The sequence below is a fragment of the Cervus elaphus genome, chromosome 3, assembly GCF_910594005.1.
Source record: "Cervus elaphus chromosome 3, mCerEla1.1, whole genome shotgun sequence".
NCBI classification, from domain to species: domain Eukaryota; kingdom Metazoa; phylum Chordata; class Mammalia; order Artiodactyla; family Cervidae; genus Cervus; species Cervus elaphus.
In genome coordinates, this window is record NC_057817.1 from 30,532,587 (window position 1) to 30,545,183 (window position 12,597).

The window sequence follows — 12,597 nt, forward strand, 5'->3', positions numbered from 1 at the left end:
GGAAGATAAAGGCAGGAGTGAAAACAGAGGCCAAGCTAGGGTGAGCCTGGTCCAGCTCAGGGTTGTGTGACTTTGACCTCTGGGCCTAAGAACAGGATGGACTTCAGGCTAGGAGGAAGACTGAGGAAGACCAGGGCAGTAGTGAGAGCATCTGCCTGGATTTTGCTGTAGCCCAGGGGTTCCCAGGGTCTGGGACTGGCAGGAGAGGTGAGGTGCATGGGAAAGCAGAGGGGCTAGCCCTTGGGAGGGGGGTTCCACAATCCTGCCTAGGCTTCTTAGAGGCTGAACACACAGGAGGCTAGTTTTAAGAACTTACACAGACTTCTGTCATTGTTAGAGAACTATGGTAGTGTATCTAGAACATGGACTCTGGGATCTGGCAGCCTGGGTTTAAATCTTGCATCTACCTCATATTGGATCTTCCCTTGTAGTTCAGTCGGTAAAGAATCCACCTGCAATGCAGGAGACCCAGGTTCAATTCCTGGGTCAGGAAGATTCCCCTGGAGAAAGAAATGGCAACCCCCTCCAGTATACTTGCCTGGGCATGGACAGAGAAGCCTGGTGGGCTACAGTCCATGGGGTCGCAAGAGTTGGACAAGACTGAGCGACTAAACCACCACCACCACCACCTCATACTGGCTGTGTGACTTTGGGCAAGTTACTCAACCTCTCTGTGCCTTAGCAGCCTCAGTTATAAAATGAAGCTATTAATAGTGCTTTTTTCATAAGCTTGTTGGGAGGATTAATGATTCAGTATGGAAAGCACTTAGAACATCTCCTGGTACACAGTAAGTGATATATGTGTTGAACTCTGACGATTACTTCTCTTTAGGGCTATTTCTGTAGTGTTGGGAGTGTTAGGTTGGGAGATGGGAAGAGAGAAGTAGAGGTAGAGGCTTAGGAGGAAGAGGAGGCAGAGGCTGAGAGGAGAGGGGACTCCTGGGGTGGAGACAGACAGCCCCTTGAATGGGTGAATGGTGTACTGAGAGCACATGGGTGGTTGGGATGTCAAGTGCAACACCCCCTCCCCCAGGACTTCCTCCATCTTTGCCTAAGGGTGAAATCAGCACCAGCTGCTAAAGATCTGGGAAAAAGGGTGAGACAGCAGAAGAGGAGGAGCTAGTACAGGCCCCGGGGGCCAGCCCTTGGTGAACCATATCTCAGACTGGCCCTGCAGGGCCCTGTGGGTGGGAGGCTGGAGGCTCCCTGCTGCGAAAATGACTTCTAAATCTGGCTGCGTCTGCCTGCCAGCCAGCCTCAAGACAGAGACCACAACTACACCGCCCCCCACCCCATGTTGGGACAGCCTTATGGAGGGCGGTGCTGGAGAGTGTGCTCAGGTGGGGGCGGCCCTCAGGTTATCACAGGATGCTTCTACCCTTCCAACAGCCAGGTTCTTCCCAGGGAAGCCCCTTTCTGAAGGGAGCTAAGAGCCCCCTCCCCCTTCAGACTCTCAGGAGAGCCCTGGGACTTCCCGAGATAGATCACAAATGGGTAAATGAAACAAAGAACTGGGCCACAACTCTGGGACTTGTCATCAGGAGTGTGTGTGTGTGTGTGTGTGAGTGTGTGTGTCTTTGTGTGTGTGAGTGTGTTTGTGTGAGGAGGAAAGGACAAGGAGAGATGGCTGAACATGAATATGTAGATATTATGCATTCACTCAGTTATTCATTTGTTCACTCACCCGTTGAACATGGATGTCAGGCCCTAGGGACACACAAAAGACTCATACCTGTTACCTATCTTCAGGGAGTTCACACATCTAGGCTGTATGAGAAACAGGGGAAAGGATTTGGAAGAGGAGACCCACAGAGTCATCACAGTGCAGGCAGTACAATATAATATATGTTGATAAAGGCATTCCCACAGGGTCTAGGGGAGCATAAAGGAAGAAATGGCTCCCAAGCTGTGACTTTTGAGCAGTCAGAATATACCCAAGCCTTTCTTTGAGAGACCAGTCACTGAGGGTACATGTGTTAGTGAACGAAGGCTCAGCCTGGATCCATTATCTCCTCTGCGTGTCCTGGTGTGGGGGCTCCCTCCCTTGAAGCCCCTGGTACTACTTAGCCTCTTTTAAAAGTTTTATTTAACATCGACCATTTTAAAAGTCTTCATTGGTGCGTCATTGGTGCTTCTGTTTTATGTTTTGGTTTTTTGGCTGCAAGTCATGTGGAATCTTAGTTTCCTGACCAGGGATCGAACCAAACACCCCCTGTATTGAAAGGGGAAGTCTTAACCACTGGACTGCCAGGCAAGTTCCTTACAAAAGCTTTTGCGAATCTTTTTAGAGAAGAGTTACTTCATCCATCCATCTATCCATGCATGCATCCATCTATCCATGCATGCATCCATCCATCCTTTTGTTTATTCATCTGTGCATCCATACATCCCACCCATCTATTTGTCCATCCATTCACCAACTCATCTGTCACCCTTCCATCAATTTATCCATCTATCCATTCCTTCCTTCCGTCCTTCCTTCATCCATCCATCCATCCATCTTAATGAGGGCATGTGATGTGCCTAGCTCAGTGTTGCAAGAGATGCCAAGATGAACAAAACACAGAGTCCATGCCCTCAGAAAGCTAGGAGCCAATAAGAATATGAATAATATACACAGATGTTCCACTCACGGAACAGCCAGTATGTGCTGTTAGTGAAAGCCCTGCCAAGAAGGTGCGTCAGGAGGTAAGGCCACTTTGCCAAGGGAAATTAGAAGAGCCTCATGAGGAAGGCAGCTTTGAGATGAATTTCAGCCAGGGGAGATGGGGAAAAGGTTCATTCCAGGGTGTGGGTGAAGGTAGAGAAGTGGGAGAGCACACAGCTTTCACAGGGAGCACAGGCACTGGGGAAGGCAGAGTTGCAAAGGGATGGGATCCTGGAATGATGTATGGGAACCACATCATGAGGTATCCTAGGAAAGCAAGGATAAAACATTTGAGGACTTCCCTAGTGGTCCAGTGGCTAAAACTCCATGGTCCCAATGCAGGGAGCCTGAGTTGATCCCTGGTGGGGGAGCTAGATCCTACATGCTGCAACTAAGAGCTTGTATGCTGAAACTAAAAGATCTTGCATGCCGCAACTAAGATCCAGCTCAGCCAAATAAATAAATATTAAACAAACAAACATTTGAGCTTTAGTGAGAGGAACTGAGGGGGAGATGAAGGGCAGAGAGGTTTTGTGTAATTCTCTACTGGACCATGAGCTACTCAAGGGTAGTGCCTTTGATTTAGTTCTGTGTCACCTATAAGCTTGGCCTGGAGCAGGCTCTCAGCAGATGCTGGCAGAAGGAAGGAACAAAATGATAAAACTGTGCCACAGGAACATTGGCACAGCAATTCAGGGTCCATACATAAGGGGAGGGGTTGCTGCGGCCTGATGTGACCATCCTTCCTCTATGCCCCCACCTGCCAGGGATGACCCTGCTTCCTTTGCTGGGGTCCCTCCAGTAGCTCTCCCAAGAGACACCACAAGGTGGCGATGTTCCGAATGTAGCACTGAGTTCTGCCAAGATTCTTGACACCGGTAGCCGGTGACAGGCCCTTCAAGAACTGTACCCGGATGGTCAGAACTTCCTTTTAGCAAGTCTCAAGGCAGAATGAAGAGTTTGCGTGCAGCCGTGGCAGAGGAGTTGACAGATCTTAACCCCAATGAACATACAGGTCTCACCTATACACTCATTTGATGGGATCTACTATGTGCCACACACAGTGTAGGCTTCTTAGAAAAACAACCGTGATCAAGACACAGCCCTACCCTCAAGGAGCTTACCATCTAGTCCTGTCCAAAACTGCCTTTGCTCTCTCTCTCTTTCTTTTACACGCCCCCCCCCCACACACAAACACACACACCTGTTCCCCAGGGCCAATCCCCTTGACCTGGGAAGCCATCTCCATGTGAAATCTGCTCTTTGGCCCTGCTCCCCTCTTCCCTTCCAAGTTTCTCCCTAAGGCTATTGCATGGCCACATTAGCATGAGCCCTCAGTGCTCCCTCCTGTGATGGTTCCTCTTGCTCTTCCCCTGAGCCCTTGCCTATTCTTATTCCCCATCTCCCACACCCACGCTACTCTGCCAGTCCTGAAGCTTTAGGAACCTCCCTAAATTATACCTGGTATGGGATAGGGCCTCCTAATACCCTAGAACTCTGGAGACTACAGGAACATGAAGGTGGATTCACAGAAGGACCCTGGGAGACGCTGGCACCACCAACACAGAGATGAGGGTCCAGAAAACCAAAGACCCCAGAGGCATGCCCCTCTGTGGCTCCAGGGCTCTGCCAGCCAAACCTGTCCCCAGACAGGCTGCCTTCTTTTCTCACCTGCTTTAGAGGGACCTGGCGTCTCCCTAGTTGCAACTCCATACCGGTTGGGAGGTGAAGCATTATGGGACGTTGTCCACTTTCCCATCATGCTCCAGGGCTCCAGTTAGCCCTTGGCGGGTTTAGGAGAGGAGAGGAGGGAGGGTTGATGCTGAGAGTGGGAGCCAGGCCCATCGAGGTCCCGGGAGTGAATGCCGCATTGTTGGCCAGGCCAGAGTCACAGATAATTACCTCAATTAGTGACAATGGGAGAGTAATAAATACAGGCTTAGTGTCTCCTACCCCACCAGGGCTCCGAAGATTAATCCAGGCTGACGGGCGGGCCCTGAAAGGCGTGATGGACAATTCATTAAACTCCCCAAATGCCGCACAACCTGGGCGTGAAGGCTGAGTTAGCCCCCTGGGGGCTGCGCCTTTGTCCCGATTGTGTGTCTCCGCCACCGCAGAGCCGGGCAGCCCCCAGAGAGCGGGGAGGTGAGCGGGGCTCTCCCAGTCGGGCCAGGCGGCGGGGGGATTAGGCCTCGGTCCGGCCCTGGTTGCCCTGGCACACCAGCCCGGCCGGGCTGGAATGTCCGTGGCGGGGAGCGGGCCGAGCGGAGGGGCGGGGCCGACAAGGTGGGGTAAGGGGGGCACATAAAACCGGGGGCAGGAGGAGTTAATTAGACGCCAGCCGAGGAGGGCGAGGGGCCACAATAGGGCTGAGGGGCCGCCAGGGACGGCCCCTTCACTTCCGAGGATTAATAGGGAGGAGAGAGAAGGGAGGGGTTCGGCTCTGGGGGAGGAGAGCTGGAGCTTCCCAGGGTGGCACTGCCCCCTCTTGCCTGGCTTGGTACTTACTTGGCAAATGGTTGGGAGGCAGGGGGCCCTGGCAGCCGGGGCAGGTACCCCCCTAGCGTCCCACAGAGTGTCTCCTTCTTCCTTGGGTGGTACCTCCATTGGTAGGATGGTTGGGCAGGGAGGAGAGAAGGGACCCTCCTGTTTATCAGGGAGGTAGTAAAAGCAGGAATGTTTAGGGGCCCTGTTTTCAACGCCCCGCCTCCCCAAACCTACTCCGAGGTGGAACCGGGAGCCTGAAGCTTTACCCTTCCTGATGAGGCTGGTAAAACCAAGTCCGAGGAGGGGCTGGAGCTGGTGTGCGTGCATGGGCTTAGGGGCTGCTGTGTGCCTGCACACACGCATGCACACGCTTATTTGTGCAGATATGCTTGCGCACAGGGCCTGGCATTCAGCAGGCCCTCTGTTAATATATGTTGAGTGAATGAGTGAACTTTGGTGTTGGGTGTGAGGAGAAGCGGCCCTGGGCTCCACCGTGACATGGAGTGAATGGACTCGAGCCCTTTCATTCTGAGCTCCCAGTTATGGCCCAGGGAGGATGAGGGCCCCACCTCTGAGCAGATGAGCAAACGTCCAGGAAAAATGAAGTGGCGGTGGCTCTTTCCCTTTGAAAAGGGAGGAAAAATGCAGTAGCCTCTTGGAAGCCCCACTTCCTCCTGGGCCCCAGGGAACAGGGCAGCCCTGGCTCCTCCCTAGGAGCCACCCCACCCTATACCCTCCCAGGGGATGACAAGGGAGCGAGTTGGCGGCAGTTCCCCGGGCATATTTATAACCTGCTGCTCGCTCACCAGCGTCTGCTTTTAGCCCAGACGGGGGAGGGGGCAGGGGGGTGGTCTGTCTCATGCTGGGCGCCCTGGCTGGGTGTGGAAAGAGTGAGTAAGGGTGAGTGGTGGGCAGCTCTGCATGGATATTCCTGCTCACACCACAGCCAAACAGCTTATTTTCTCCTCATTTTGTTATTTTTCTCCCTCTGGCCTGGAGAGGAGGACTGAGCCAGCCTGAGGTGGGGGGCGGGGGGTGCTAGACCCTGGGGTATTTGCAGCCCCACTGACAGGGTTTTTCCAGGGTGCGTGTGGCAGGGTGTGTGTGGTGCTGGCTTGCTGACCCCCTGGGGACTGTGCAGCCTCAGTCCTCTCAGCTTTTCCGCTCCCCCCAGGATATTTCAGGACCAGTGCCTCCCTCACTCACTGAGCCAACCCTGTGTCTGGGGTCCCTGCCAGTCTCAGATCCCACCTGAAGATCAGAGGTGGGCGGGTGGATAGCCTAGGTGCAGAGGGCTGAGCTGGGGACTGTTCCTGATAGCACTAGCCTATGGTGACCCCCCCTCCCGGGCCTGCTCTGGGCACTACTGCTTTCCTCTCCAGGATTTACCTGCTCCGTGTGAGGATGGCACATGTGATCCTAATAAATAATTAGCTCCTAGGTAGTGCTTTGCAGATCTAGCCCTTTTGCTTTTTTTAAAAAAATTTTTTTCTTTTGCTTGCTTTTTTTGTTTTATTATCGCATGTCCCTTTGAGGACCCAGCCCCATTCTGTACTTCCCTACCCACCCCCCTTGAAGTCCCTGTGGCTGGAAGTAAAGGACTTCCATGCTGAGGACATGAGTATGGGAGTCTGTCTTTAAACTTCACGCTTGTGCAGAGGGCTTTACACTTCATTGAGCCTTCACAGTACTGCTCCCATTATCCTGACAATATTTTGATGTGCCTGATTCCCTGGCCAGACTGTAAACTTCTCCTAGCAGGCTCTATGGCTCATACATCACCGTATCCCCAGCATTTGGCATATGCCTGGCACAGAAGTGGTGTCAGCAAGTGTTCAAATGACCCTGTGTTTCACGTCCATGTACATGATCTTGTCTGAACCTCATCACCTTCCTGAAGAAAACTAAGTACCAGTAATCATCCCTGTTGAATAGACAAAGCAACTGAAGCTGAGAAAGCTACGGAGTTTTTGAAAGTCTAGTTAGGACCAGAACAGGATTCACTTCTTCCCTGCCCTTCTTCGGCTTCTCCCCGAATCTGGGGAGATTGTCTGGCAGGGGCCCATACCTCCTTTCCTGCCTCTGGGGGGATCTAATAGTTCTGTGGATTATAGACTGGACATTCTTGCCGGGGGTTCTTAACTGGACACCCAGCCCCATCAGGTACCTTCTACCCAGGATCAGTAAGATTTCTATTCCTCCTCCTCAACTGCCCATCAAAGCTGAACTGGTGCTAGCTTGGTGGATGGAGAGAAATGAAAAGGGATGTATCACTGCAAGATTGAGCAGCTCCTGGCTCCACTTCCCTACCCCCACACATATCCCAAAGGCCAACATGGGTCAGAGTTCACACATCCAGGGAGAGGTGGGAGGCAGCAACAACAGCAAAAGAGTCCTGGGGAGAGGGGGAAATTCTCCAGTAGGCTAGGATCCGTCGTTGCCCTTAGGGGGTGGGGTGCTTCATAGCTACCCCGTCCTTCAAGCCCTCCCCTGGGGCGGGGGGAAGTGTTAGGATTAGAGACTGGCATTAGAGCTTAGCAAGCAGTTAGGGTTTGCCTGAAGTTAGGTTAAGGCTAAGGTTAGACCTAATCCTAGGGAAAGGGAGTGGATTAGAGTTAGAGATAGGTTTTCGGGCTATAGGAGAAATTAGTTCTCCCCTCCGATCTGGTGAAATGCACACAGAGGTATCCTGTTGGTGGTGTTAGTAACAGAATCCTCATTTGGGCTTTCTATGGGAATGGCTAACCTCATGGTTTGGTTATGGACCACAGTTGAGTTTCCTTTCAGTTACACTGGTTAAAGTCTAGCCTCTATTTGGATTCTAACCCTGCTGTTCCTTTCTTCTCCCCCATTATCCTCTCTCAGCTTTTCACCTGTTCTTTGTAGCCCACGGTTTGGAAGTTGATGTCCTAATATGGCATTTCCCTGTCCTGGGAAGGAGAGTGGCTTCCCCGTTGCCCAACACCGACCACAGCTGGCCCAGAGAGGCTTTGGGGACCAAAACCTCTACACCCATGAGCCACAGCACCCTTTCAGCTTGGGTTTCTCTTTCTCCTTTGGTTTCTTTTGAGAACACCATCATAGCTATCACTCAGTTGTAGTGATTTTCACAACAGCTCTTCTACATAGGAGAGGCAGGTTCTCCAAGTTTGTTTTTTAATCCCCACTCAGCAAGGCAAGAAACTGAAGAAGTTAATGGATTTTCGCAGTATCATACAGCCAGTTGGTGTTCAAATAGGAAGAAGGACCCTGTAGCGTCTTTTGGCTCCTGACTGGGTTCATCTGAACTGGATCCCCAGTGGCCTCATCAGGGTCATCCAAGGGACAGAATGTCAGAGTCCTCTTCCAGGGTCAGGAAACCAGTCCCTCAACAATGTATCCTATTTGTTTAAAGGAGGTAAGCAATAGTGTGTTCTGGATTCAAGGAAAAGCCACCAAGTCATTGATAAAAATAGAGATTTTATTCTGCAGAGGAAGATACTACACTGGTGGGGGCGAGGAGCCACTAATAGCTACAGTGGAAGGAAATACTGATTCCGGAATGCAAAGGCATCTTGGAGAAACTAGGGAGAGGGAAAGAGGGGTCAGAAAAGGCTGGAGAGCAAAAGGAGAGAAGAATGGAGAAGGATTAGGTTGGGGTGGGAAGTGGTCTCTGCAAACCAGGCTGGAACCCAGCACAATAAATAGTTTTTATTTACAACAACCAAACTCGTGGCTTTGTACCCACGTTTCAGTGCAAATTATTTACACACTGATGAGGAGGCAGGACAGGAAGGGGGTAGGAGGTGGCTGAGGGAGGCATGGGTCGCAGCTGTTCAATGGCTCCATGACAGAGGCTGGGAGAATGGAGATATTTCTCCCGGGTCCCCCAACCTCATTTTCCACATCACCACAGCTGCCCTCTCACCCCGGAACCTCCCACTTCAGCTGTAGGTGGGGAGGAGAAAGGCCCTGATGCCCAGGTGTGTGTTCAGGGTGTGCACCCTTGACAGGAGAAGGGGAAGGGCATGTGGGGACCGGGAGAAAACGGAGGTGAAAGGAGAAGGAGGAAAAGCAGGCAGGTCGCTGCGCGCGGTGGAGGAGGCAGAGCTTCGCGTCGGGAGCTGACCCTGATGGGGGAGGGGACCAATCCTCCTCTCACCTCCCGGCCAAGCAGGGGGCAGTGCAACAAGGGGGTCTCCCGCGGAGAGGGAGGGAGGTAGGTCCGGGGGCGGGTCAATCAGGATGGCAAGAGGGTTCATGCCGCCCCAGGCAAGTGGTTTCAGGAGTCCCCAGGTCTGAGGAGGTGGGAGAAACGATGGGATAGGTAGGTAGGAATCCCGGAGTGTGGCTGGAGGGACGGGGTGGTCGCAGATCCGGGTCTGAGGTGCCAGCGAATCTGTTTGGGGGTGGGCTTGAGGAGCGTGCTCCCAGGGGCCGAGTCCGCGCAGCGCCTCACAGACACTCGTGCAGTACGCGCGTGTGCGTGCAGTTGCGGCAGCTGACGTGGCAGCACCAGTGGAAGGTGCAATTGCATCGCTCGGTGACGCGCTGCGTGCGCGTGCGGTGGCCCCGGCCACAGCAGAGCAGCTCGCAGCCATCCAGCGCGGGCGACGAGCTATTGCAGGCGCGCCCCGCCGTGCCCGCGGTACCCAGGCGTCCGCTGTACGTGCAGAAGTTGGGCGATTTCTCGAAGTAGACGAGGTCGTGGGGCGAGGGAGGCTTGTGAGCCGGGTCCTCCGGCTCCAGGCGCAGCAGTTCCGCCCGCGAGGCACGGTTGTTGCCGCGGTTGCCGTAGAGGACGCGCGAGGCGCCGTCGAAGCGGTCCCGCAGCACGTCTCCCACTGCGCGCAGCGTGGGCAGCCGCATCCAGCACGTGCGCACCGTGCATGAGCCCGACATCCCGTGGCACTTGCACTCCTGGCGCATCTCGGAGAACACGGTCTGGGGGGGGGCGGGGGTGGGGGGGAAGGAGAAGAAAGGACGGCCCGGGACGTCGTCAGAGCCAGAGCCACCTTCCCGGATACCGCCCCCTCCTGGTCGCCGCCGGGATCTCAGCAAAGGCCCAGGCCTAGCCGAGCCCAGAGGAAGGCAGCCACGAAAGGTCACGCAGAGATTTGGACGCCAAACCCATCTCTGCTCCACCCGGAGAATCTGTCTTTGCCTCGCAGCCTTATTTTTTGAACCTGAACAGTGGCGGGCGTAGGCAACACAGTCCATGGGTTACATGACTTCTAACCTCTCTGTTGTCAGACTATCCCTTCCATTCTGTGAATCCCTCCAAGCCCCCGCGCCCTCCGGACGCCCTCGCCTGGTTCCTTACCCTAACCTCTGGCCTTAACACCGACCGTTACTTCCCAAGTTCGAGCTTAGCCTAAGGCAGGGACTCCGAGATCCCCGCCATTCCGTGTCGGGTGCGGACACCCTCAAGCAGGCTTACCGTGCGCCCCGCCTCATTGTTGTGAAGGTTCATGAGGAAGCGAAGGTCCCGCCCCTTCTCTCCGGAGTCCACAAACTCCCGGCCGAAGAGGCGGCCAAAGTCGATGTTGTCGCTGCAGCCCCCCCAGTGCCAATCGGGGCCCCCAGGACCGCGCCGCCGATAGTCGCACGTGCAGGATTCGATGGAGCCCTCTGAGCAGGAGCGCGCCACCGAGTGTGTGACCCCGGCCGAGGTGATGGCGAAGATAAATGCTGTTTCCCGACAGCCTATTGGGGATGGGAGAGGGGATCAGCAAGGGGGCACGCACCTGCAGTCCTGCACCTTCAGGGGAGGCCTTGGGACCTTTGAGTCCCACGCCCTTAGAGTCCTGGAAGCCCGGCGACCGGCTGTGTTGGGAAGTTGGTCTCCCCCCGAAAGCATGTGTGTGGGCACGCTACCTCGTCCACACCTGTAATCTCGCTTTACTGAGACTCCGGGCGCATTTTGACTTCTCGGTGCAAGTGGGGCAGCCCCGGAGGAAAAAGAGAATAGAGGGCAGCGGAAGAATTCTGCACCGCCAAGAACTCTCCAGCGATGCAAGCCTTGCTGGGCTAGAGGCAAGGGAGCAGCTTCTCAGGCTTCTTTGAGAGGGACTGCGGGAAAGCGGTGGCCAGCGAGCGTCCACCACTCAGCACTCCCTTTCGCTGGGGCAGTGGCTCAGAAAAGCTAAGCTTCCTGTCCGAGGCGCACGGGTTGAAACCTCCCGGTGGAACGAGTCTGGCCCAGAGCTAGTGCTGGCATGAAGCTCTTGGCAGGCTGATTCTGTGACCCTGCAGATGCCCCGGACATCTTCCCTGCACTTGCCCGCCCGTGCCCTGAGGTGACCCCGTGCGCCCCTGCTCCCCGGAAGCGTCACCTTCCGGGGTACCCACCTCGGTTGACGATCTTGCCGAAGAGGTGGGGCCCCGAAGCCGTGGGACAGTTCCAGCGGCGGTTCCGGAACTGCCACTTGCACTCTCGCACAGCGCTCTGCAGCCCCCCGCTCACACTGTGCAGGATCCCCGGGTTCTGGCGGATCAGCCGCCGCTGTTTGCGGCTCAGCAGCTGCAGACTGGGCTCGAGTACCAGCTGCAGACTCTTGGAGTCGGTCAGCAGGTTCGTAGAGGAGGCTACGTTCACGATGCCCCTGGTGAGATGCATGGGAGGAGTTCAAGCTCTGGAAGGGGACCTGCACCCTGACCCTACCCAGAAAGGTCATGCTCGCCCTGTCCTCTTCCTGGAGCTATTTGCCCACAAAAGCGGGGAGAGATCAATAATAAGGTAACGATTCCGCGCTTCGGCACTCACTAGTTTGAAAGGACTTGGCTTTCAGACTTTTGTGTTCCCAGGAATCAGGGCTGCTAGGGGGCCCTGCGCCCGCCCGGAGCTGGACAGCGGAGTCATGGAGAGCCCAGGGACTAGATATTCACCTTGGCTCTCAGAGCCTGTTTCCGGACAGTCTGGCTCGCAAATCCTGGCCTGCCGTCCATGCCCACCCAAGGCGTGAAATGCTTGGGAGTTCCACCCGCTTCTTGGCTTCTTTCGGAGTGCACGCCTGCCCTTTCTCTCCAGAGGCTGGGAAGCCCTGTAGTGTGACTACCACCGTGAAGCTCGTTTGGGGGTTCTTGGAAGAGGGCAGTGCTAGATGGAAGAGGGCTCCCCGCCTGGAGTATCGTGGGCCGCCGGGCGGACCATTCACCCCACTTCAGCAGAGCTGGAATTTCTGGACCAGTTCCGCTCCAGAGCGCCCCTCGGTGTCTCAAAGGGAAGTCAGAGCGCTGGAGGAAGTCTGTCTGCGGACGGATCCCAGAGCGTGGGAGCTGGATGGGGCTGGCCCCTGGCTCTGTGCCCCAAGACAAGTGGCGACCCCGCACCAGCTCACTTACCACCATCGGCCACTGCTGTTAGCGGCCAGGGCTGCAGGCAGAGCGGCCAGCGCCAGCAACAACGCAGCAGAAACCCAGCCAGGCAGCAGCGCCCAGTGCCCCATGGCCTGCCCGGCCTTGCCCGCTCTATGCTGCAGTTG

The 12,597-nt window shown here is 55.1% G+C and overlaps 1 protein-coding gene across 1 annotated transcript; it reads right to left on the reverse strand.

Moving 5' to 3' along the window:
• Positions 1-8,573: 8,573 nt before the first annotated feature.
• Positions 8,574-12,597, reverse strand: WNT1 (Wnt family member 1). Its single transcript, XM_043878470.1, has 4 exons — positions 12,458-12,597; positions 11,465-11,718; positions 10,554-10,819; positions 8,574-10,057 (listed from the first exon to the last, which is right to left on the reverse strand). Exons 1-4 carry the CDS (start codon positions 12,559-12,561, stop codon positions 9,569-9,571), a joined length of 1,113 nt encoding a protein of 370 aa, XP_043734405.1. The 5' UTR covers positions 12,562-12,597; the 3' UTR covers positions 8,574-9,568.

Coding starts and splice junctions, on each gene's coding strand:
- WNT1 (XM_043878470.1), bottom strand. CDS start 12,561: ATGGGGCACTGGGCGCTGCTGCCTGGCTGGGTTTCTGCTGCGTTGTTG. Junction 10,820..11,464: donor CGGCAAGATCGTCAACCGAG/GTGGGTACCCCG, acceptor CATCCCCAATAG/GCTGTCGGGAAACAGCATTT. Junction 10,058..10,553: donor ACAATGAGGCGGGGCGCACG/GTAAGCCTGCTT, acceptor GCCCCCCCCCAG/ACCGTGTTCTCCGAGATGCG.